The 27,767-nt window shown below is 35.1% G+C and overlaps 1 protein-coding gene across 1 annotated transcript; it reads left to right on the top strand.

The window, feature by feature from the left end:
* The first annotated feature begins 6,082 nt into the window (after positions 1-6,082).
* Positions 6,083-27,305, top strand: LOC140152286 (uncharacterized). Its single transcript, XM_072174591.1, has 13 exons — positions 6,083-6,101; positions 6,871-7,113; positions 7,257-7,499; positions 8,826-9,068; positions 10,006-10,266; positions 10,745-10,848; positions 16,503-16,737; positions 17,272-17,347; positions 18,209-19,271; positions 22,950-23,045; positions 23,806-23,880; positions 25,756-25,842; positions 27,164-27,305. Exons 1-13 carry the CDS (start codon positions 6,083-6,085, stop codon positions 27,287-27,289), a joined length of 2,871 nt encoding a protein of 956 aa, XP_072030692.1. The 3' UTR covers positions 27,290-27,305.
* The last annotated feature ends 462 nt before the right edge of the window (positions 27,306-27,767 follow it).

The following is a 27,767-nucleotide window of genomic DNA, read 5'->3' as shown; positions in this document are numbered from 1 at the left end:
GGAATGAAAAGGAATCATGAACTTAATGTGAGTATCATATTAAATATTCTAAAAGAATCTTTAAGATGGGGAAATATTATGTACTGTTCATACATTGTATGTAATAGCTTATTCATAATCATGATGGTGTGCTTGTTTGTTCTGTGTTTGATGTGAATGCTATCAAATTCAATTTGATGTGACTGCATTCTTAAGGGATCTAAAATGAGCGTTTATTGCGTTTCGACAGTATTTTTTGTGGGACATGAGAGCACCTCGGACCTATCGAATTGCATTCTGAATACTGAAGCATGTCTTTCTGATATCAAATAATTTTCATTTTTGAAAATCACAATATAATACAAATTTTATGACAAATTATAAAAATTTGATATTTTTCAAATTTTTGATATATAACAGTCCTCGAAGTAAATTATATAAATCTAATGATATATTCTTAAAGTGTATGTAGCAGGGAGGAAAAGCCGACGGTCAATTGAAAATTTTGACCTTTCATATTGAAAATATGGATTTTTTTCCCAAAAAGACCTAATTTTTTTTTATGTTTTGGGGAAAAAAATCCATATCTTCAATACGAAAGTTCAAAATTTTCAATTGATCGTCGGCTTTTCATCCCACCTACATACACTTTAAGTATAAATCATCAGATTTATAAAGTTTACTTCAAGTACTGTTAAATATCAAAAATATCAATTTTAATGATTTGCCATAAAATGTGTATTAAATTGCTAATTTCAAAAATCAAAATTATTTGATATCAGAATGACATTCTTCAGTATTCAGAATGCAATTGATATGTCTGATGTGCTCTGATGTCCCAAAATAAATACTGTCCAAACGCTCATACCCCAGCCCTTAAGGTAGGATTTTAAAAAAGTTGGAATGATGAGTATTTTTTATTCTAAGCAGTTTTTATTGCTACAATATTATTTCTTGCAGAATTTTATGTTCAGTATACATGTATTACATACAAAACAAAGGACATTTCAATAATCTATTTTACATCTTTAGAGTTAGCCTATGGCATAATTTGACTGTTCAACAGGCCACCCAGTAAATTCAATGCTATCAAGTATACATATTGGCATGCAACCAGAATAATATTTAGCAGATATCTATTATCTTTTAACAAAAACACTGAGAATATATTGTAATATCATAAAAATTATAATTGAAAAACTATGAGCATGTTTATATTTTGATTCACAAGTTGATTTTTCTTAGTACAGAGAATCTAGGATAAACTGCTGGTAATACATTTACAGTATATGATTACAAGTTGAAAGAAAACATTGTGTAACCATGGGAAACTATCCACAATACTTTTTGTGTTTCAGGTGAAGATGATTGCAATGTAACAGAGAATCTAAACATGAATTAAAGATGTGGACCATCATAACATTGTGCAAGTCTGGATCTGCTGAGTTGTATATATTTATCTTGATATGTACAGGTAAGATTCTCTTTAAACATATTCTGTCGGTCCGTGTCACGTCACTTCCGGTTGATGATGTTCGAGTGAAAACAAGTCCCTGATTCGATTTTTGTTGATGATTTCTGTCATTGGTGTAATGTAAATTTCGATCGCAAATAGTCAGTGGAATCAAACAACCGTTTCTAAGTCTTCAGAGTGAAAGAAACTTACTTGATTTACCGTTTATATACTGACAAACTTAAAATTAAATTCCATGGTCGAGTGTCGTTTTTTCCGAAATTGAATGTCACTCCAGCAACATCGCTATGTAGCCTCCTTCACAGCCGGTTTCTGTTGTTCACAACAAACCGTGAGCCACATGCAGTTTGGGCCTGAGACTAGAGATAGCCCGGATGTCCGACCGACAGAATAATCCATAAGTTTTGTAATAGGCAGGCATCATTTGAACAAGTCAAAGATTTGATGAAATTGATAAAACAAAGAAATAGTACTATAGTCTGCCACAGTGGAGTCTGCATGTGTGTGATTCATACACGATTAAAGGTGTGTCTGTAGAGCACGATGCAGCACAAAGTGACTGCAACCTACAGATACACCATCAATGTCCCGAGGAAGCAAAATTTGACTATAATTTATACAGCGCTACATTAACCCACAAGGCACTTGCACATGATCATGCAGTGGCCATAAACCATTACCGTAAAAACTCGATAGTTAGCATATGTGCTTACTATCGAGCGCTTTTAAAACATGCAGACATAAAGTGCCCCATCCACAAAAGTGCAAAGGTTTTGAGCAAGTCATCGATACACATAGTTATATACGAACAAGTAAACCTGCAAATTTGTGTCTCAACTCCATTAGCTCAGTTGGTAAAGCGTCAGACTTTGGTACAATTTCATGTTTTCAAAAGCGCTCGATAGTAAGCATATATGCTAACTATCGAGTTTTTACGGTATATACTTATACAGCTTATAATGGCAAACCCTGGCTGAAATTTGATACACTTTTGATACACCACTTTTGATGCGTATGAAAAATGTATGAAATAAAAAGTATTTGAATTGGAACCCTCATTTCATACACTTTTATGTATCAAAACTGTATCAAATTAACATTGCATACACATTTTATACATATCAAAAGTGTATCAAATGCCAAGATAATGTATCAAAAAAGTATCAAATGAAATGTATCCTTTCATTTCATACATATTTGATACATAATTATATCAAAAGTGTATCAAATATGTAACTGTATCAAATCAGGGTTCCAATTTAAACTGTATCAAATTAGCATTGAAATTTTTATCCTTTCATTTCATACACATTTCATACATATTTTATATCAAAAGTGTATCGAATATGTTACTGTATCAAATCAGGGTTCCAATTTAAACTGTATCAAATTAGCATTGAAATTTTTATCCTTTCATTCCATACACATTTTATACATAATTATATCAAAAGTGTATGAAATATGTAACTGTATCAAATCAGGGTTCCAATTTAAACTGTATCAAATTAGCATTGAAATTTTTATCCTTTCATTTTATACACATTTCATACATAATTATATCAAAAGTGTATGAAATATGTAACTGTATCAAATCAGGGTTCCAATTTAAACTGTATCAAATTAACGTTGAAATTTTTATCCTTTCATTTCATACACATTTCATACATAATTTATATCAAAAGTGTATCGAATATGTTACTGTATCAAATCAGGGTTCCAATTTAAACTGTATCAAATTAGCATTGAAATTTTTATCCTTTCATTTCCTACACATTTTATACATAATTATATCAAAAGTGTATCAAATATGTCACTGTATCAAATCAGCGTTCCAATTCTAATGCTGGCCAGCGGGACCGCCCTATTTTTGATACATGCCATTTGATACACTTTTGATATAATTTTTTGATACACTTTTGATACAGATTTTTTGATACACTTTTGATAGTTTTGATACACTTTTGATAGTTTTTTGATACACTTTTGATACAGTTTTTGATACACTTTTGATAGTTTTTATACACTTTTGATACAGTTTTTATACACTTTTGATACAGTTTTTATACACTTTTGATACAGTTTTTATACACTTTTGATACAGTTTTTCAAATTTCAAAATTGGTCCAATCAAGCTCAAATTCAACAAGAATTATCCTTACATGATCTAAACCAGGCTTCCTCAAATAGATTTGTCGAAGCGCCACATGAAATTACAAAAACACTGCAAAGCGCCACTCAATGGCTGCGAATTGGTCTGGGGAGTCAGAGGAGGTTTCCCCCTGAAGCTATTGATTTTTAAAATTTGATGTGCAAATGACGCCATTTGGTGCAACATTTAGTATACTATTTTAGCCAGGCTTTACAAGGATATCATGGGAATCGCATTGTTTATTTATTTTTTTTAAAAATCTAAACGGCGCCAGCGTGCCACTGGAAGCCACGGCGCGCCACATGTGGCCTTGTGCGCCCGCTATTTGCGAGCCCTGATCTAAACATATTTGCAAACAATAATGACCCCAAAGCTCAAAGTGAAGGGGTCAAAGGTCAAATTTTGAAGTCTAATCAAGCTCAAATTCAACACTGCCCTCTACTACAATGCTGACCTCTAGCACTTTCCCCCATCACGGAGCAGCTCAATGCACTTTCCCCTATCAACGTTCAAAATTACAACGCAATAGGACAAACGTGTGAGAAAGTATTGCAAAAAAGAAGCAAAACCCAACCAAAACGGAACATGCATACATCAGAGGGCCTGCTTGGAAAGCAGTGCTTGTCACTGAAGTTGTTACCCTCAATAAAGAGACAAAAAGGCTACCAATAACAAAAAGATTCAGCAGGTTTTTTTACTATACAGGCATGTGCTATATTCATGCTTAATACATATATATAAGAGGCCCTATATATAATATATAGTAAGCTTACCTTATCAGAACAAAGTCAATAAAATATCATCTTTTTATAATCACAGTCCCTGATTACAACTACATTGCAACCTAATGTGCAGTCTACAAGCATGTTTGTATCTTCATCATGATAAATAAAACACCATAATTTGCTCTAAAATACAGTACATTTCCAAATGCAAATCCTGGTGTTAACTGCATGCATGCCACATGGGCAAATTTGAAAATGATGAGTCATTATCTAGACATGTGACCAGTTATTGATAGTTTTGATACACTACAAAAGGTCAGTTTATGAAGCCCAATTTGATACACTTTTGATATACCTCTAGCCACCCAAAATAAACTAAGTCCAATTTAATACGCTTTTGATACACTGTAGGCAGCCAGAATTTGACTAAGTCCAATTTGATACACTTTTGATATACCTCTAGCCACCAAAAATTAACTAAGTTCAATTTGATACACTTTACATACACTAAAAAACAAGCAGAGTCCAATTTAATACACTTTTGATACACTGTATGCAGCCAGAATTTGACTAAGTCCAATTTGATACACTTTTGATATACATCTAGCACCAAAAATGAACTAAGTTCATTTTGATACACTTTTACATACACTAAAAACTGCAAAGTCCAATTTGATACACTTTTGATACTCCAAAAGCATGGCCAAAATTATCTAAGTTCAAATTCGATACACTTTTGATACATTTTGATACAGTTAGGTGGTATTTGATACAGTTTTGATACCCTATATTTTCAGTTGATACATTTTCAATACACCTTTGTATATCAAAACTGTATCAAATTGCCGTTTGATACAGTTTTAATACACTTTGATACACTTTTGATACACTTCTTGCTGTATAGAATTTCTGCTAAAGTCCCAATTTAGGCTCACATAAGCAAGTGCCAATCATGCAAAATGTAACTATTGTTTGGCTCGTAATCGGCAGGAATTGTTGGGCTTTTTACACTACAGTGAAAAGTAGACCCACGTTACGAGCGATATAGTTGACCTGTCTGGTCTATATTGTGTGTGTTAAATAAAGTAGACAAAGTACTGGACTTGAATTAATAATTTGTGATACTTCAGGTGAGATGTTACAAGACAATTCTGAAAATAAAATATATTGATATTAATCTGCGATGTTCTAAGGCCCCGATTACGAGCTGCTCAAACTATAGTGAAGGTGCTGCACCTAATAGTGTGCATGACATTCTATATCAATCCTCAATGTTATGATTCTTGCCATTTATAAATTAAACGAAGTTTGGCATAGGGCCAATGGAATTGCATTTGTAGACAGTGCTTATAGATTGATCAATTATCACTTTTGTTTACACAAATATTCGATGTTCTTTGTTGTGGTTTTTTTTTCAGCAGCAATTAGACTCATCCACACTGTTGATATTATCTGTCCGGGAAATATTAGGCAATATGCAGATATAGGCGAAATATCCACCTCTGTATCATGGCCACCACCTTTCACTAGTCCAGATACAATCAGTGTCATCTCATCTCACACTCCTGGACATGTATTCTTTATTGGGTCGTCAAATGTTGTTTACATGGCTCTTGACGGTTTTGGACGCAGCCAAACATGTTCATTTGTTGTCACAGTTTGGAGTAAGTATTTTAGTATATATGACACCATTTGTTCCACTTAGACCAAAGTCTGCAATTTTGAATATAGAGTTATTATCAAATTGCACTGATGATGTATTATTGCCTACAGAGTGAGTTTGTAATACTCATGTTTTTTGTTGTTTGTCTATTGTTTCAAAATCAATATTTACAGCTCTGGCCTGACAAGGTGAGATTTTCTCTCAGTTTGAAGATTGCATTAAAACAATATAATTTTAATTAATATCTAGCTGTTAAACTCCTGCTCTGTAGTGCTAGTGTGAGTTTATTTCCCTAACATTTGACTTGGTGGTATTTAGTATGTCTTCATTCTAGTGTGCTTTGATGTAATGACAGATAAAGTGCAGCTACCTTATTTTGTTGCCTGATTTGTGAACATATTCTTCCAAAATACAGCCTGTCTAAAAAAAAATTGTGCAAGTGAAAAAATGCACCCTATATTAATTAGAAAATACCGTTGTGACATGATGCTTACATCAATGTCAAGGGTGATTTTACCCTTTCGTTGTTAACTAAACATATCTCGAGATTAAAACAAGCAAATTGAACAGAACAAATGGCATTTGAGTGCTAAGACTGCGCCCTTGATGTTGATGTAAGCATCATGTCACAATGGTATTTTCCAATTGCCATGGAGGGTGCTTTTCACTTGCACAATTTTTTTGAGACAGGCTGTATATTTCTGTTGCCTGGTATTGTTTATAAAAGTTTCACCAACTGATTTGGTTTTTGTGGCTTATGATATAATAATAATATATTAAAGAATGGGAAATATAGAGAAAAAAACACTCATTTGCTACAGCTTTTAAATAAGCCTAATCTGTACGTAGTATTCCAAATAATTAATCTGGTTTCTTGCAGGAGATGACATACCTGTTTTTATCAACTGCCCGCCTGACAGGATTTATCCTACTGATGCAGGCAGTGATTCAGCAGCAGCCTTCTGGGTGCCGCCACCATTTTCAGATGAAACTGGACCATTAGTTCCTGTTGAATCCCATTCCTCTGGGAGTAGGTTTACCATAGGAACAACCCAAGTTACTTACGTAGCCACCGATGTGACTAACAACACTGCAACTTGTGCATTCACTATTACTGTAGAAGGTGGGTACATTCTCTTTTGTCCTCTTATATATTCAGCATGGCATAAAAATTTTCTTAGTATGATAATCATACTTTCTAATAACATGTTTTGAAAACCCATGAAATTAACTCCACATCTATCCTATTCTGTATCTTATCTTCAGATCGTGAAAATCCAACTTTCAGTGGCTGTCCATCACCTGCATCAGGCAAAACTCTTGCAGGTACCACTACATCAATATCATGGACTCCACCAACAGCCAATGATAACTCTGGATTATCGCTTACCATTACAGCGACCCATGACCCTGGTGACACATTTGCTATAGGCAATACTGCTGTCAGTTACACAGCTTTAGATGTTGGAGGGAATACTGCTGTATGTACATTCACTGTGACTGTTGAAGGTAATATTGCCACATCCAACCAATCATTTCCATACATGACCCATTCACTCATATCTAACCCACCTTGTTGTTATCTGTTGTTCAGTGAGTATGTATATATTAGTTGAAGTTTGTGGTGAGTCATATGTTACTTGACTACCAGACGAGGAACCTGCCATGCTGTCCATGTTCCATAAACAAGAGATTTATATTCAGAAACTAGTGATAGATACACAGCATACTATAGGGTAAATGTAAATGTAAAACTACACTACACGATTCCTATTTGGGCTGCCTGCACAGGTACACTGCTGCCAAGGTACTTGGCTGGTACTGTGCAGTAGCAGCACTGGTACGTACTACCGTAATCGTTCGCCTAATGGTGCTATGAGCCTCCTTGACTTAAACTGGAATTTTAGACACAAATTTAAAGTGCCCTCCCATAAAAATCCTACCAGCAAATAAGGGCAAGTACCCTTAATTCTTGTTGGGATTTTTAGAGGAGGGAGCTCTTTATTTGTACATGAAATTTACCCCAAGGCAAAGGAGCCCAGGTGCGCTTTTAGGCGAACGTTTATGGTATATAGGTAATTTGTATGCACCAGACACGGTACCTTAGCGATGGTGTACCTGTTCTGGCAGCCACAATAAGAATCTTGTAGTGTAGTAATGCCAATAAAACTGTCTGCATTTTATCTATTTTATGGTTTACATAAACACATTCCTATGGTGATTCAAGGGGGCTGTCAACACTAAAGAATTACTTTATTGGAAAGTGTACAATGTCTATTTAATTTGTTGAAATTTTTTTGCAGAATGGTCAGTGCAACATTTGGAAGGTATATTCACCTAACATGTTGAACCATGTATTTTCTGATTTGATATCTCCATATGAGCCTGCCCTCATTGTTGATCACTTATGCATACCATATCAAAATATTTGTAATAATTGTATCAGAGTGTATAATACCTGACTGATAGGGTATAATTATACCCAGATTGACCATATAGATGAGTGAACTTGTAACGTTAATGCCTGGCAGTATGTGTGTGTATTTTCACAATTTCCATTGTGTTTTGCCTGGCAGTCCAGGCTAGCAGTATGCATGTGCATCATATTTTGTTCAGGGTCCGTGCTTTTAAAACTCCCGCCATATCGCAATAAGGCTATTGAACAGTGTTTTGGTTGTATGCCGTTCACTCAAGCATATCGATATACCAGTCCCTTGCCTTTGTTGATAAATGTTCAGGTCAACTCATCTATAGGTTTACTTGGACTTGCATCTTTGCAAAATTGTACTCTGTGTGCCATTGATATTTCAACTTTGTATTTTCTCTGATTTCTAGAAACAACTGGCCCAGTTTTTAGCAATTGCCCTCAATCCCAGTCTGTTAACAATGATGCGGGACAGAACTTTGCCATTGTGTCCTGGACAGAGCCTACTGCAAGTGATGATGATGATGTTCCTACGGTAATGTCTACATACAATGCTGGGGATGCATTTGACATTGGTGTTACCTTGGTAACATACTCAGCAATAGATAGTGATGGGTTTACAGCAATGTGTGCTTTTGCTATAACAGTTGCAGGTTAGTTGTTAATGAGACCAGAAGGGACTACCCCTAAAAATAAAATGTATACTAAACATTACATTGGAAGCTCAGGAGCTTCAAGCCACTAGTCAATTGATCTTGTCAATCAATACAATGAATGAACGAACTGAATGAACAATGGCCAGGAGCCCCAAAGTGTTTTCAAACTTAAGATTTTAATCATATTCATAATTTATAATATATTTTAATCATATTCATTAATCAGATTCCTTGGTAATATTCATATTAAAATATGAATATTACACTACTACTTCACCATCATACAAGACACAAAACAGTACTCATCTACATGTGATTTATTTATAATATCATATTAAATGCCTTTAAAATGCATAATTGAATTTTGAGTTTTTGATATCATCAAGAACAGAGTTCCAGAGTAACGGTCCAAAAATCGCACAGACTGATCTGAAAAGACCTTATGATTCCTCGGTTGATTGTAGTCATCATTGAATCATGTGTGATAGTTCATCAATTGAATATTTAAATATGAATAGACCTAATTCTAGATTATAACTGTCAAACTCATTTAGTATATTATACTTTTTAAATAGAAGTCCCATGTGACTTCAATAATGGCTATTTGAAACAGTTCTCAAAGCCTACTTTTGGAGGTTTATGGTTATCTTTACATATATTACTGAAAATTGAATTAAATATTATCTGACATATGAATGATAACCAAATTATTTTCGAGAACATCATTCTACAATCATTTGTCTGTAAAAATACATTTGGGAATATTATAAATTCTGTGTCATAAGTCAGCAGTCCAGTGATGTGATACTGTAGCCATCATAAGTAGTGTTGAACAGTTTAACTATTTACTTCAATGTATTTGTCAGTAAAGTGTGTATTAACCTTTGTAACTATGTAACTATTTACATAGTAACCATTTCATTGTAATTTTTAGATGCAGAAAACCCAATCATTGCCAACTGTCCATCAGATGTCACCACTAATGTACTACCAACCAGTATACCTGTTACCCTGTCATGGAGACAACCCACCACGTCTGATAATGCAGACCAAAGTGTTTCATTGGTTTCCAATCATAATTCTGGTGACACATTCCCTGGTGGTCAAACACAAGTAATTTACACTGCTAGAGATAATGCTGGGAATCAGGCAACCTGCACGTTTACCATTAATGTCATTGTGGTTGACCCGGCAGGTAAGAATCATACAAACATAAAAAACCATAATGTCCATAAGCTGGAGGTTAATTCTCCCAAATATTCATGCGTAGGTTGCAGGTTACACTCAAAACAGGCAATGTTCTCAAAATATAGTATTTTGGGCTCTCTCAAGTCAGTGAAGTGTAATTAGTGACAGTATTAAATCATTAATGCTAGCTCACAAACACATGCACAAAGATGGCATTAAAGTATTTGGTGTCTCTCCCTCAAAGTAAGCAGCAGGTTGTCTGGATGGAAACCTGGCCTGGCCACATATTTGTTGTCATCGGCCAGATCTTGTGGTTGCCATGGCAGTAATTCAAGCAACGGTTCAACCACTGAACAATGATCACTTTCGATGTCCTCAGGTCTGCTATCTCATTGTGTGTCCAAAAATAAAACATCACTTTGTTCATAATATCCAAGGTTTATTCATAACTAACAATTTGATATGATATTTGTTTATTGATATAGATACTACATCTTACAATGGTACACTAGGTTTAGATCGCATTGCTAGTGTCAATGGTCCATTCACAAGAAGCACTGGTCTACTAGATGACAAACTTATTCAACAGGTAAATTGACTTCCAAATTTTCAAAATTTGTTTGCATGAACATATAATAAATGACCGTACAGATCTTACAGCTAATAGTATGTTTATATTGAATTCACTTATGAAAACAGAACTATTGAAGAATATTGTTAATTCTTATCCACTTGAAGAAATAATTGGAAAATTATGGGTAAAATACTGACTGACCTTTGAAACTTGCAAACTGTTGTCCAATCTCAATGGACTTCATATGGGAACTGCAGAGATTTATATTTGGTATTGGTCATAGCATAGTTGTCAATGAACAAGGAATATTAATTATTGAAAAGTCCTATGCATGTTGATAACAATCATTATTCTTGACACACAACCTGTATCACACTACTGGTATTGTAGAAGTATTTCACTCATGTGTTGAACTCTAACATTTGTACTTTAAAGCCATATTATAACATTTACTGAGGAGAACGCCCTCAAAAATATTTTTAAATTCTGGTTTTACACGATTGTAATGTACTTTAGTCAATAAAGATACTCTGCAAAAATCAAGACTTTAGCTTAGGTGTTGTAGTTTTGTCAAAATCCAAGATTTTGAATAAAACGATGGAACCGGCGTTTTATTATTACGATGGATATATTAGTCAAACACGTATGCACAGTACGTACACGGCGTGCGGGATACACATACACACACACACCCAGAGGATCGTACCGTATTACAACCGCAGGAGTAACATACATTGGTGCTAGTAGTAAATTCCAATTTTCTATGCTCAAAATTAAAAGGGGACATATCTGACAATATACGTCTAGCCCTTTTCTATTCACAGATTATCCATTGTATTCCTTTTGTTTAAGGTTCGTTGCCTCAACCATTACCTTGAGTAATGGAGGTAGCTAGCTGCCCAGAGACCATTATCAACACAATGGCTCAAGATAACGGTCTCGGACAGCGAGCTAAACAAAAGGAATACCATGGATATTCTAGAAACACTATGGAAAGGATCACAACATACATGTAGAATCTGAGTTGGTTACTAGTCTCAGATAGAATTACGGAACAAATGCATTTACAGCTCGATTTAAATGCAAATGTTACATGGCAAGAGAAAATTATAGAGGGCTCCTGCAGTCCGTATAACAGTAATTCATAACACCACTGGTGCTCATTTAAATTTATGCAAATTAAATTTTAATTAGCATAACAAAGTAAATATTCATAATTGAAAAGTAACCGTTTCGTTGAATGTATACTCAGCACATGTATATAACCTTGCCATTGGTTTTTAGAAGGGAATCTGTCTTTATCCTTGCCCAACCCAAAAACGCTCAATGGTCCATGCTAATTAGCTACTAGGCAAGAACCCCCGGGATACTACCCGACCAGGGGAGCTTCGCAACTAATCTGCGGTACTCATTACAAGTCAAGAGGCTGGGAGTGCAAAGCCTTACTGTGACCTACCCATAATGGGGAGCACCATTGGACACAACGTCACGGGGGTGACACTAAATTCACGGTTATTCTATTACGCACGCAAACCTATGACAAATCCCGCTGGTTTGCTTGGTAGAAAATGAGTCCAGTTATCGATCGGTTATGGATATTAGCATGTTCGAACCCTTGATTATGTTAATTACGGTTGACAAATAAAGCCGCCATTCAGTTTGCGAACTTTGTCTGTTCAATGCGAGTACCAAGCTTGAAAGTGCGCCCCTCTGAGAGCTGAGACCACTGACCTCCACTGACCTCGTTTGTTTTTGTTTCCTCGTGTGATGATAAATATCATTCAATCTATAGTTATCGGACGTACCGTTGTATTACCGCCCTAAGCAGTTTGTTTTAAAAACAAGTAAATAATCATTACTCGCCGTTCTATTTGATCTTGTGCATTTCCCAAATCACGTAATAAATTGAAACGCCCTCAATTGAGCTGAGGCCACTGATTATGTAATCACCCGAGTGTTTTGAATTTTGATTTATACACTACAGCGTGTGAGCCGGTTAGTAATATTAATGAAGTGACACACTGATGCACGGCGTTTATAGCACTTGTACATGTCACTTGCTGAATACGTATAGGCCTACTCATAGTATTTAAAATCTATGGCCTACTAGAAGAGTTTAGGTCTATCAAAAGAATGATTGAATGATTTTGGAGATTATCCCCGGAGATTATCAAGGGCTGTGTAATAATTCTGAGCCGGGGGGAAGGGTTTTTTTTTTTTTTTTTGCTTAGGCCCTTTTCATGGTAGGCTTACGTCTATTAAATAAAATGCTCTAAAAAGGCTTAGGATAACAGTATGCGTTATCGGGGTAAAATTTCGAATGGCCCGCCAAATATCGTTCCCCCTCTCAGCCTGCCAAAAATCGCTTGCACCCCCTCTCAGTCCGCCAAAATTCTTAGCCCCCCCCTCTTGCACATGCCAATGATTTGCGGGTATCATGCGGTATGGCTTATTATGTTATGACGTATTAAAGCGCTTTCCGTACTGTTTTTCAAGCCTTTTAGAGTGTTTTATTTAAAACGCACCCCATGGATGTGTGCCAAAAATCGCTTTCACTCCCTCTCGGCTGGCCAAAAATTGCTTGTCCCCTTGCGGCTCGCCAAAAATTCTTGCCCCCCCAATTTTACCCTCCCCAGGGATCATAACTATTGCACAGCCCCTAATGATGTCAAAAGAGATTTAGGCCTACAGCAATTTTATGAAAACAAAACAAATATACAGATAGATAGCCGTAAGCGAAATGGGACATCTATTGCATTGATTTTTCTTGCACAACTTTTATTTATTCATCTAATAATTAATTAGTTAATTAATGAATGAATGTATGAATTAATTATTTTATAAATTAATAAATAAATAAATTAATTAATTAATTAATTAATTAATTAATTAATTAATTAATTAATTAATTCATTCATTCATTCATTCAATCATTCATTCATTCATTTATTAATTTATTTATTTGCTCGTTTATTTATTTATTTAATTTAGGCCTATTGAAGTAACTCAGCTCTTTCACGTACTCACTTGCAACGGCTCAACGAATTAATTGATACATCAATTCTTCAAGTTATCAATCAATCAAACAATAACAATATTAATAATTATATAATAGTCAATTTCGATCAATAGACTTATCAAACCATCAAACAATGAAACAATGAACTGATCGACCAATCAAGTTGTCGATCAATTTTAATTTTATGACTTGTGATGATGTGAGACTAAATGACTGACAGATTGACTGATTGATATGTTGATGTATGGGTTGATTGATTGATGAATTGATTGATTGATTGATTGATTGATGATTGATTGTTGGAATAAAGTGTGAAGGTATAACAGGTAAATGAATGAATGCAAGAGTAATTGAGAGGAGGAGTTGATTGGTTGATTGATTTACTGACCATATATTATTTCACACAATATTATTTTGTAAGATGGATGATTACTGAATCTGTCATTATGGTAAAATAGACAGTGGTGACGGTAGATTTCTTGGCATTGGTGGATGAATTAATTTTTCTGAAATAAATGCGAGCAATAAATTGCCATTTTGAAATTAAAGTGAGACAGGTGTCAAGAGAAATAAAAGACTCATCATTATATCAATGTGTTTTTCATTATTAGACACATTAACATAATGCACTTTTGATAATACATTAAACAAACTTTCAAAAGTTATGCAAATCGGATAAAAAAATTTAAAAACAACGTTTTTTTAATTTTCAAACGCGTTTTTTACACATTTCATTTTTTCACCATATTTCGACCTGAAATAAAATGTAGCTCCAAAAGTATACCCACCATAAAAGGCCTTAAACTTTGCAACTTTGCATATATTGTCTTTAGACTATTTTCTACTGCATGCACCTACAATCAAATTAATCTTTCTGGGACAATTATAAAAATATTTGGTCAAATTTACAAAATTTTAATAATTTAAATAATATTGTTCATGATATAATTAATTGGGTTGTTTTGTCATCAGAATGAGATTAATTTTAAGTGAGTGAGTGATGAAGTGAGTATAAATGTTAGTGATTAAATAAATAAATAAATAAATAAATAAATAAATAAATAAATAAATAAATAAATAAATAAATAAATAAATAAATAAATAAATAAATAAATTAATTAATTAATTAATTAATTAATTAATTAATTAATTAATAAATAAATAAATAAATAAATAAATAAATAAATAAATTAATTAATTAATTAATTAATTAATTAATTAATTAATTAATTAATTAATTAATTAATTAATTAATTAATAATAAATAAATAATAAATTATAGTACACACAAGTTATTGTAATATATTTTTTTCCAATAGAGGCATAACATTCTGTTTCAAAATATTTATTTAAATTTATTTGATTATTTTCTAACTTAAATATTTTCTTTAGAGCAAAGACAAATATTTTCCCTTTTCTCTAGTAGAGCTGTCTCCAATTTGAGCCCAAAATAAAACTCTGCCTCTTTTATTATTGATTTAATTTCACGATTTATTCCATTGAGCAATATCAAGGATTAAAATCACCCGTCTCACAGCAGATAGTTACTTGGCGTAGTGGTCGTGCGCTGTGCCTTTCAACCGAGAGGTACCGAGATCGATTCCGCCTCGCCTACTATTTTGTTCAAGACTGGAAAGAATGAAGCTTATTTGACTTTACAACACTAAATTATTCATGGCTTACCCTACCTGGTGGTGTAAAGTGCTACTGGCAAACATGAATATGAATTTATAACACAATGGCTAATTTAAATAAGAATGCGGCCTCATGCTAATTAGGGAGTGCCTCTTCCTATCAATTATTCCATGACAACGTTACTAGATTTTTCAAATATCTGCTTATACTCACATTTTTCTAAGATATAAATTTCATGGTGTTGAAACAGATGGTAGTCAAAACGTTGAAAACTCTGTATAATTTGCATTATTCATTAATCATTTGAATAACAATGGTCACGGGTGAATAAACTCCAGCGGATTAAAGCAAGTGAAAAACCTACCAAACCACTTCAAATACAATTGTCAATTGAGATCAATTCTGTATTGATTTGATTAAATCACTTGCATTTGTCATTAAATAGACTCGCACGCAGGACACATGGGAAGAATATTACACTATCTCGAGGTGTTTTTATTTTGGGAAAAAAAACCCACAACTTTTACAAAATAATACATTAGTTTTTTCCATTTGGTTTTTTTGGAAAATGAATACACTTTTACAACAAATTCGTTTATTTTTGCTCGTCAGTATATGTAAGATAAGCGGTTCAAAACAGACCATCACCATAGATAATCGGTTGTCTTGTTGAGGTATGGTTAGCATGTTAGTCGCTCGGAAGGCTCGACCCCTTGGGTCTCGCCTTCGGCGACTCAACATGCTCACCATACCTCAACAAGACACCAATTATCTATGGTAATGGTCTGTTTCTCACCCTTTATCTACTACGTAAAAGCTAACATTTTATGGAAAATAAATACTAATCTATTTTTACAGAAATGTTATAATATGGCTTTAACTCATTACTTAAATGCTCCATATCAACGTTAACTAAGGTCCAGTGTGGTAAGTTTAACATTTGATCTGATTATTCTAGTTGACTATTTAATTCACTTTGACAGTTTTGTTCTTTATTTATCCCATCAATGAATAGATTGATGCAGTGTTGAGAACCAGTTCTATAGGTGCCAATTACGTTGGTATTGACAGTATTACAGCATCTTTGAACAGTAATGGTATAGCGGTGTTGGAATACATGCTCCATGTTATCCAAGATTCAGGCTATAGTGTACAGGTGATAGAGCAGTCCTTTGATGATAATTTAATGGGAATGAATGACAATGAATTTCTTGATGGCAATAGAGTGGTTAATCAGTCATTTGTGGTTGGTAAGTGATTCCTTATCTTTGTAATTTGGTATTTAATTAGATTTGCAGAACATGATGTATTGTATTTTTTACTTTCAGCGAAACAATGACATTAACACGTTGAGGCAGCTGTTTTGAGTATGTATCTATGCAGCTTCATTAACCGTGTTCGTACATACTTTAGCGTTTTAGTGAATGCTCGGGATTTGAAACTGTACCCTTTGAAATGCACACTGACTCACTAAAGGTAGAAATACTGTAGTTGTTATTGTTCTTTTGGTTTTTGAAAATGGCTGCAAAGTAGGAAAAAAGTAGGCTAAATTGCCCACTGCAGGATCACTCAAGAACACTTGTATGCCATGTTTCTCTCCTTTCTCTCTATACGTTGTGTAGCTTGAAGACGCACCTCAAAGTGACAGGAGGTATAGTTAATAAACAATGCCAATGATATTTAATGGTTGTAGCACTAAAAATAATGTGGTTTTTTTTTAATGTATATACATATTTATATGCATACAGAGCTAGTAATTAACCCCTGATTTGATTTGTTTACAGGTATATGTCCAGTAGACTTCTGTATGAATGATGGCCAATGTTATCTTGATAAAGACAACTTTGTCAGTGCATGCCAGTAAGTACTTTCATTTCAATTTGGAGGCAATCTGCTTAGTGATGCTTCATAATTAATCACATCATTTTAATGCACAGGATTATTTGAGAATGCGGACATTTATCCTAGAGTCATATGTTATGAAATCATGACATGCATGATATATATCCATGATATGAGTAGCAAATTTGTTACATCACATGTACACTGATAACATTTTGAGGAGAAACACTAGAGATACTATTAAGAGACTAGTTTCAATCTATATAATATTAGGTTTAGAGCATATTGGAAATTGATGAATAGTAATCTCTATGGAGGACTGTTTTGATCTTCATAAGTGAGAAGGTTTATTAAGTTTCAAAAAATATTCAGGTTGTAAGAATGTTTAGGTATAAAACAAAGTACTGTATAGCAAGAAATTTTTGAGAGGTTTTTTATTTCCACAGTGACTTTCAGAACCGTAAATTTAAAAGCCCACAAAAATACTACTGTTTGTAGTCACAAATATATGAGAAATCACAAAACTTCTCCTAACAGTTCAACTCATGAAAAATGAATATGCTAAAATATCATGCTAGATAATGGTATAAATGCCAGATTTGTCATATACACAAACCAGGTATCTTTATTACGCCACGTTTGGGCATGTAATTACATGTATGTCAACCACGTTTGGGCATGTGATTATGTCAACCAGACATGTGTACTGTTATGTGTATCAGGTACTCTTCTTTGCCCAAGTTCAGCCAGGAATGTGAACACCTTTGGTGGTCATTATATCACCTCATCAGTAATGTTCTCTTGCAACAAAAGATTGATGTGCCAGATATCTGAATACAAGAATTACACTAATTGGTAGTTTATCCTACTCTATTGCAGATGTTCTTCAGGTTACACCGGTGTCCAGTGCGAGTCTGAAGCTTCCTTATCCCTGACAGTCATTATCGTCATTAGCATCACATCAGGCATCTTTGTCATTGTCATCATCCTGCTCATCATCTGTTGTTTACTGTCATTTATGTCACATGAAAATGGTGACAAATCAAGTGATCAGGAGAAATTCAAACTCAGTGAGGCAGAGAAAGCCAGGGGGACTCACAATCCAGTACCAGTTGTCATGGTTTCGGGAGGAAAATCTGGAATGCAAAATGGAGGCGTAGATGTTATTCATGAAGATGTGTTCTATCCAAATGGTGTTCCAATGCCTAAATCCACCCAAAATGGTACCATAGGTGCAAAGCCTGTCCTAAAGTATCCAAATGGTACCATTCCTAATGGTAAAATATATATACCTAATGGTAGCACACTTGTACCTAATGGTAGCACACATTTACCAAATGGTACCATTTCTAATGGTAAATTATATGTACCTAATGGTAGCACACACGTACCTAATGGTAGCACAGGCTTACCAAATGGTACCATTTCTAATGGTAAATTATATGTACCTAATGGTAGCACACGCTTACCAAATGGTGCCATAGTTATACCATATGGTAGTGCATCCAAACCTCAAAATCTTGTCCCTGTAAGCACTAGCACCTATATCCCTCCCAATTCCAATCCTAACATATCAAACAACACCTCATACATTCAAGCTAGAATTGTCCCTACTCATTCAAATGGTACAGCCTATATTCCATCTAATTCTACTCCTAATAAGTCATATTATGTCCCACCAAATCCTGAGCCAGATTCAGGTCCCAAATTCAAGCACAAATCTCCTCAATTTCTGGTGAAAGGATCTCGTCAAAGTGCCAATCCTCGCTATCTGCTGGATGATAAATATCGCTTCTTGTTGGATGATAGACCAAGGGTTGTTGTGCCTTTGAGAAAAACCAAATCTTATGGAGATGATTACAGGATAACATATGACAATGAAGATGATAGAAGGAGGAGAAGGAGGCGGAGACACAGGAAACACAGGTCAAAAAGTCTAGGGGTGAGTGATAAAAGATGCATTCATTCATTCATTCATTCATGGTTGATTGAAAAGTATCTATCACAGTAAAATGGTAATATTAAAACACATATAAAAACATTTAAGGTCAATCAAGAGAAAATGTGCAAGCAAGATAAACAGATGAGCAAGGTCACAACAAGCAAATTATCAGAAAGGGACGCAGGGCTAGCAAAAAAATGCGTAGTGTCTGACCTTCGACCAAAAAAAGGGGAAATACCTCAGCTTGAGACAGAATTAATAAGAGCTGCATGCACCAAAAAAAACATGATTAAACACATATTTTATAGTCCACCAGAATTACATGCTGATCAACAATGTCGATATACTGTCTGCACAAAAAAATTCATTTGATCATTGTACAGTCTGCCACTCTGCTGAGGTATGGGATCGGACTGTTTGGTAGCCTGTTGTTCTGCACCGCTGGGATGCTAAGTGACTGACATTTCTAAGCTGAACATTTGTGATTTTCCAGAGGGAGGGGGTAGCCATTTGCAGAACTTGTCAAAATGCATGAAACCATTAACAACTTGATGCACGCATAGAATGTTTCCACATTTGTAGGAGTGTTTGGAGATTCACATACCCGAAGATTATATTATATTTAAATCACAGAAGTGATCTACCAACAATGTCTTTATTATTAGGTTATGCTGAACATTAGAGCTAAGCACTATCCTCTTATTTAGAGAATAAACGATAGGAATTTTTATTTTGCCTATCCTCTACCGTGTGATAGACGACAGGCAGGTCCAATATTTTGAGTAGTGGATGCCGACTTTAACTTAGTCAGTTAAATATTATTTTAATAACTGTAAACTATTTTTTTAAGCAAAAATTAAGTTACCGTCATAAAAACTCCCCTTTTTCCTCAAATGAACGAAACTTGTTTACAACTTCACATTTTTTTTTTTCGCTTACTGCTAGCGCGTGCGAGTATTCCGTACTGCGTCTACGCTTACAACGCGATGCATACGCGCACCTCTATGAGCGTGTTACGCGTTATCAACACTCATGATGACGTGGGGTCATCTACAGCCTGATAGACGACACCCAAAATCATGCAATTGTCCAATCAGATTATGTGTCTACTAATAGACCACTCCCACTGACTAAGAATGTTTCTTCATTTGAATGAAATATAAGCAAAATATAAACTGTACCAGACTGGTTGCTACTTGTAATATATATTCAGAAAAAGACACAAAAGATACCCTTATTATTATGTTATGGGGTTGACCAACTGTTAGTGCTAAACTTGGCTTTGCAAAAGATAAAAGATAGAGCATAGAAAGCTTGCTTAAAATCTAAAAACAACAACAACAAAACCACTGGGTATTGTTTTGCTAGATATGCCAGATCAAAGAATGTTATGTATTTGACAGTTATCAATACTTATAAAACTAAAAAAAAAAAGCATTTTGCAACTAACTAACTTTTCCAAAAAGTATGATTCAAGTAGAACAACATATAACAAACAATAAGAGCAGTAACCAATTTGCCCGCCAATTTGGTTCTGTCCAGTTCAAAGTTGTAAGTTGCTAATTGTTGGGTAAGAAATGAAAACAATCTAATCTTGGCAAAATGTTTAGATATCTTTAGTAAGGACTCAGTGCTTGTCATTCACTCAAACACTTGGCCATTAACTTGGTATAAAAGACAATATTAAGTAATACATTGCTACAACCTGAGATGAATAGCTTGGGGATATTTTGTTGTATACATATGTTTTCAACCACATTTTATGTTTTTAACCTCAACATTGGAAAATGAAATCTTGGACAGCAATATTTTAAGTTGTCATATTACATGAGTAGACTAGTTTCCACCATGGCCATTTGAAACCACTTTAAATGTGGGTTCTATGTATTAAGAATTGCCAAAATATTGACATAGCCTTTCTATGTATTTGTACAAGGTATTCTTTCCATTCCTTCAGAATAACTTAAACCTTTATATTTGTTGTGGCTTACAAAATTATTAAACAAAATGTTAAGGTACTGGGAATTGATTGATAGTTTAAAATGAAAGCAGAATTTTGTAAACTGAAATAATCTTTTGAAATGGAGAAATGCTGATGACCTGAGCCAAGTACCTATAAAGGCACTATCACTGTTATTATGAATTTCATATGAACAAATTGGCAAAAAGAAATAAAATGTCAGTGTTGATAAATATGAAGTTCCATTCAATTGTGTGTAGCTACAAGTGTCCAAACTCCCCAAACATTGACCAAATTGTGACATTTTAACCTTATTCTGTGTACATATAGTTGTTTTTGGTCTTAGGCCAAACAAAATTAATTCTTTGTCTCACGTTACTTTTGACTTCAAAAATTCAATGCGGAATGAGGCTTTTTTTTTTTTTAATTCCGCTGCTGAATCAGAAATCTGAGGTCTTTTTTGTACTGATCGGAACCACATCCACTCCAAACACCGTCCAACGGATACATCAGAGGGGCTGTTGACCACACTTCTACCCTGATACTGCATCGCACATCTAATTCTGTAACTTTCAAGTTCAATCCTTCAAATTCTTTAACACATGCATTTTGTCCATCAAAAATTTGCTGTAGAATTTCGGCAAAAGTACATTTGCTTTGCTCCGATGCAGAACCCATCCGATTGAATCGTTTTTATACAGTATCTTAACCCACAATATAGCTGTATCTGACGCCATATTTGGCAAAAAAAGGAAAAGAAGTTGAAAAATCGGCAGAAAAAAATTAAAATCCACCGAGATAGTATTCTCAGCTCGTCGCTATTTTGAATAGTCTTGTTTCCGCCTGTCACTCTCGCCGAAGGGATGGTAGGGAGAACGGGAAGCATTGTGTAGAGGCTAGTCACGATATCAACCTCTAACACGTACGGCATTTTGTGATTTTTTGTGAAATGATTTTAAACAATCTGAATTTTACGATTCTAGAAGGAAACAAGATCGGAAAATAAAGAAATTCAATGCGGAATTTTACGATAATTTTACCAACGCAGCGAATAACGTGAGACAAAGAATTAATTTTGTTTGGCCTTATCACTTGCATGGTATCCTAGCACACCCATTATTTTTTTTTTATAAAAATGCAAAAATCTGATTTTCAGATTTAAGGAACCAATGTTAGTACCTGTAAAGTGCATTTGTCATTGAATTTTGTCTCATCTTTGCTGCAATGAGACTGAGCTGTTTATTTGTTGCATTTTCATCATTTTACAAAAAAATTGTTGGCAAAATAGAATGTAAAAATCTCAACATTTTCTTGATATTGCTTGATACCCACCTAATAAAAACATGTATGGTTTGGTAACTATATCGCACTCATTACTCAATATTTGCAATGAGATTGAGCATATTCATGGTTTTATTGCAAGGGCCTACTATACTTGTTTATTTAAACTCCACTTATTCCCAAAACCACAAATGCAGGCTGCAATGAACCCAAATTCTGTGCAATATGTGCCTGATTGTGACAGGGTGTACGTGTGTAGATGGATTATATGCAGATCTTTGTCAATATTTGGATATTTCCAAAATTATGGGGTGGGGGGATTATAATTGGGAATGGTACCATATCCGACACAGTTGATACTTAATTCACCATTGTGTTTTATTACATTAGAAGTGAATTAACATACATGTTATTTCATCATTGTTGTCTTCTTGCAGCATCGATTTGTCTACATTTCACCATCACCAGACGTACCTAGGCAAAGACGACGACGTAGACGCTCTCATCCAAGACGTACAGCATCTCTCAGACTTGTAAGTATTTAAATCATATGCGTGATGTTTATAATAAATCAGACATGAAATACTCTGAACTAATTATTGTATATTCAATTAACCTTCTCAGTTTGGAGACTCATTTTAATTGTTTAGTTTCAACTGGGGTAACATTTGTGACTTGTTCTGACAAAACAAGTCACATTTTTGACATTTCACGATTTGAATAAAAATGTAAGCACTAGAAAATCAGCTTTAAAATGATACCAAAATTATATACACAGCATTATTAATACTTTTCAAGATATGGATAATTTTGTAAATGATACCTTGATATTTTTGCCAAGTGCCAAATTGCTATTCTGAGTAATGGGCTAATTAATTTCCTGCCTTACACAGGATTGAATAGGTATTATCATAGTTCAATTATTAATTATTGATTAAATAAACCTTGTTTTAGTAGGTACTTTCAAGGATTTGAAAGTAGTCTCACAGTCATATACCATGAAATTAAGAATTCCAAAATATGATTTTTTAAAATTGGAATGTCATCTTTAAAAAGGCCTATAACTCAAAAACATGGTCCCATGTTTGGATATACAAATTTGAAAGAAATGACTCTGGTTTCTGCGAGACCTACCATTTTGGCAGCTTTGTGGAAAAGAAATTAAAATACATACTTAAAATCTATTCAATATAGGACAAGTCTCAAATTAAGATCGACTCACAATATTTTTTGGGCAGTAGTTACTTCTGTGTTTTATGTTGCTGATATAATTTTGTCTTATTTTATTCTCAGCCTCGTCACCCTGACAGAGATTATACCGTACCTAGAGAATTAAGACAAGAATTTATGGAAGCACAACTAAATGAAGTAAGTGATTGGAAATAGTTTTTTTAGATTGAAACTAACTCTTTTATTGTTGAGAGAGAAATGAGGCAAGTAAATCGGTGTATATGCTCTGGGATGATGATGTGTGTAATACATGTACATTAATACACTCTTAGATAGTGAGAACTAATTGGAACAAATGTTAGAAAAATGCCAGGAGATGTATAGCCTTGATTCAAGGCGTAAGTGCATCTAGGATCTACACAGATCTTTGCCATATACCTGTAGTCAATAGTCACAGTTATGGGGTGTATGGATTTCAACTGGAATGGCACATTGCTCCCGGGGGGGTCACTCCCATTGGGGCCTGTACACCATCCGCGATAATGAAAACGCGTAAAAAGGGTAGTTTTTCGTGGGTAGGCACGATACGTGCGTAACGCATTTAGGGTGTCAAAAACATGAAATATTGGAAAAAGGGTAGCAAAATTGCAATTGCTAAATACGCGGAAATGAAATTTAGGGTATGAAATTTGATGCAAGGAATAAAATCCCTGTTTAGGGTATTGTTTTAGCCAAAGGTTAAATCTTTGTTTAGGGTGCTTTTCAAAAGTTGATTATCGCGGATGGTGTACAGGCCACAATGGGAGTGACCCCCCGGGACATTGCTACTTACTTCTAGCAGGATAGTGTTGAAATCACAGGCTTGCCTGCCGTGCTAGCTAACTTTGCTGTCAGGTGGGTACATTTCAACAGTATCTAACCATATCAGATTAACACAAGCCATTTAAATGTTGGTCTGGTCATTTTTTATAGTAGGCCAGTAACTTGTTGCAATTACTAGTTGGCTAGTGCAAGCAGTGGCGTAACTAGGGTTGGAGCGCCCTGGGCAAGAAACAAAATTCTCGCTATTCACAATAAGGGCGCCGCCAGCGGTTTGCGATGTAATCGTGATGTATCATGGGAAAAGGTCAACATCCAAGTCCGCGCAATACGAATATTACCATGCTATTACATAGGAACATGTGACAATATTTTTTAGTTTGTCAAAATAAAGGTGTTACACGCGAATCGATACTCAATAATACTTAATAATGTGATTTGAAATGTGCACAATTAATTTTTTCTCTATCGATTTGCGTGTAATACCGTTATATTGACAAACTAAAAAATATTGTCACGTGTTCCTATGTAATAGCATGGTAATATGCGTATTGCGCTGACTTGGATGTCGACCTTTTTCCCATGATACATCACGATTACATCGCAAACCTGGCATTGTGAATAGCGAGAATTGGCGCCCCTACCCCTCACCCAAGAATATCTCAGACGCTGGCAGTGGCGTAGCTAGGGGTTGTGGCGTTCAGGGCTAATGATACATAATGGAGCCCCCCCCCCCCCAATTCTTGAAACAATTGCAGAGCGTGCAAAATTTTGGACAAATAAGGCCTACCACCAATTAATTTTGGTTACTAGAAGTTGAATATCGGTCTTAAAATGTTCTTTCAATTGATTTTGTGCTGAAAAGTTTGACTTTCATCGCTTGGAAGGGTACATTTTGATGCTGAATTGGTCAATTTGGCGCCCCCCCCATCTGGACTGTGCTGAACTGGGGTGTTATAGACTGAAGTATGGTGAACTTGGTCTTGAGAAACTGCCTCTGTAGTAGAGGTACATACTGAGGGTCAGCCCACACATAGCCTATTTATTTTGTCACAAATTATAGACCAAAATGACATGGACGAAATGCATTAGTAAGAATTCTTAGTGATAAAATTTGGTTTATGTCATTCAGGTCCATTGTGTGATCCAACAAGGTAAACAAGGATAGAAAAAGCATTAATTAAACTTTATTTTCTAGCAAGTCAGATTACCCGTGTAATGTTCCTATTCATGCATTTCTTGTGTTGTTTTCAGGGTGCCTTTGACTCCTCAGATAATTCAGGACACAGAGCAAGAAAACTGGAGCACCTGAATTTGGAGACAAGTAGAACACAACAACAGGTTTGTAAACTTAAGTGAAATGGAAAGCAAAATTATACTTCTACGCTACTCAAATTTGGTACACTCACCAAAGCGCTTTCACCGGGTCAACAGATGTTATTGCTCTGAAGATTGTTGTTGCTAGTGATGTAGTACTAGGACACCTCCGATGACATCAGGAAGATGTTGTGCCGCCCCCTTGGTTCCTGGGGGTCAGGAGGTTGTTCCAGACAAGGTCGATGTCTAACCCTTTGTCACGGTTCAGTCTGGGTCTTTTAGTTCTAATATGGATTGCTTCCAAGACCCTATGACATCTGTGACGTCATCGGAGGTGTCCTAGTACTACATCACTAGCAACAACAATCTTCAGAGCAATAACATCTGCTGAAGAAAGCGCTCTGGTGAGTGTACCAAATTTGAGTAGCGTAGAAGTATAATTTTGCTTTCTATTTACGTTTACCACTACGTATCAATATACATCATTATATTAACTGAAATAGATGTTCCAATCCAAACATCTTTGAACAGAAGTCAGTCACATAATATTTTTGACCTTGGCAAGGCATTAGTGACATTAGTGCTCAGCTTCACATCACAATCATTTGCTCAAAGCACTGGTGTACGTATGCACATGTTTGAAGATGCCACGTAGATGCATGTGCAAATCAGCTGCCTCATCAGGTTGATGATAAATTAAGTAAATTTTTTATTACTTCCGTGGTCCGGAAACCGCTGGCGAATTGCGATCGCGTAGAAGTGACAAGGTCGCCTACTACGCATCGCGCCGAAGACCAATGGGGCAGCTGGCTTGTTGTCAAGTGCGTTGATCAGCCAATCAGCATGATTGTTTATTTCTTCTGTGTGCACGCTCGTCTACGCTAGGCGCACAGCTCGGACCACGGAAGTAATAAAAAATTAACTTTAGTATAGATCATTAAAGTTAATAGGAGGAATAATATTATTATAGAATGATCCTTACAACATGAGACTAAATTACAAAACTCATTCTGGGGTCCACCACCAAAGCAAAACATAAACTTTCAAGTTCATTTCAGAGTAATTCAAGGTCAAATTGCCCACAAAAACAGGCGGTCGCATTCAGGTAAGACTTGTGGTTCGAGAACCGCCTTGTTATTATCAATTGTTTCTTCAGGGAGTAATGGTACCATAATTGCAACTGTGTGCATTGGAAACCTGGCAATGCACATGGTACACACAAGACATACTGAGATGTCCTGAGACACACTTGTCCACATACAATTTATAATTATTTTCAGTAATCTCTGATGACCACTTTGTTTGGCCAAAACATAATATAACAGTATATACATATTTTTTACAGGATTCATTTGGTCAACCACAAGCACCAGTCTCAACAGCATCTCAACCTGTGAATGATGTGCCACCGCCACCAGCCTTCCCTCCACCACCACCGCCAATTAACCAACCTGCACCTACAAGTAATTGAATATATATGGTGATAGTGTTCATTGAACACTATTGATGTTATTATAAACATCACACAAAAAGTAAGTCCACACTTGTTTGTGGATCATGTGATTAATTATATGCAATCAAATTGATTTATATGTATGGAGACTTTGATAACTGCCATTTGATACCTCAATTGTGTACAAACCAATTACACAGGAGTTGGATGGAAACTATTTGATGTACTAATTGCACTAAAAGGGCTCCTCAGCTGAGTGCTACCAGTCTTCGGGAGTCGATCTTTGAAAATTGGTATTCCTTATAGGTGTTAGGCCAGCAGCGTCCTGATAGTGGGCTAATAACAGTGCTTCAATCCATATGCTGTTTGTGGGCTTGGAACTATTGGTCTTAGGTGGATAACCAATGTGTGAAATCTTACCTCTACTACCAAACGCATAGATAAAAGTATGTACTTTTTATGGACCGTTATGACAATGGGAATAATTTGGAAACTT

The sequence above is a fragment of the Amphiura filiformis genome, chromosome 5, assembly GCF_039555335.1.
Source record: "Amphiura filiformis chromosome 5, Afil_fr2py, whole genome shotgun sequence".
NCBI classification, from domain to species: Eukaryota; Metazoa; Echinodermata; class Ophiuroidea; order Amphilepidida; family Amphiuridae; genus Amphiura; species Amphiura filiformis.
This window is presented reverse-complemented; position numbering and strand designations above follow the sequence as displayed.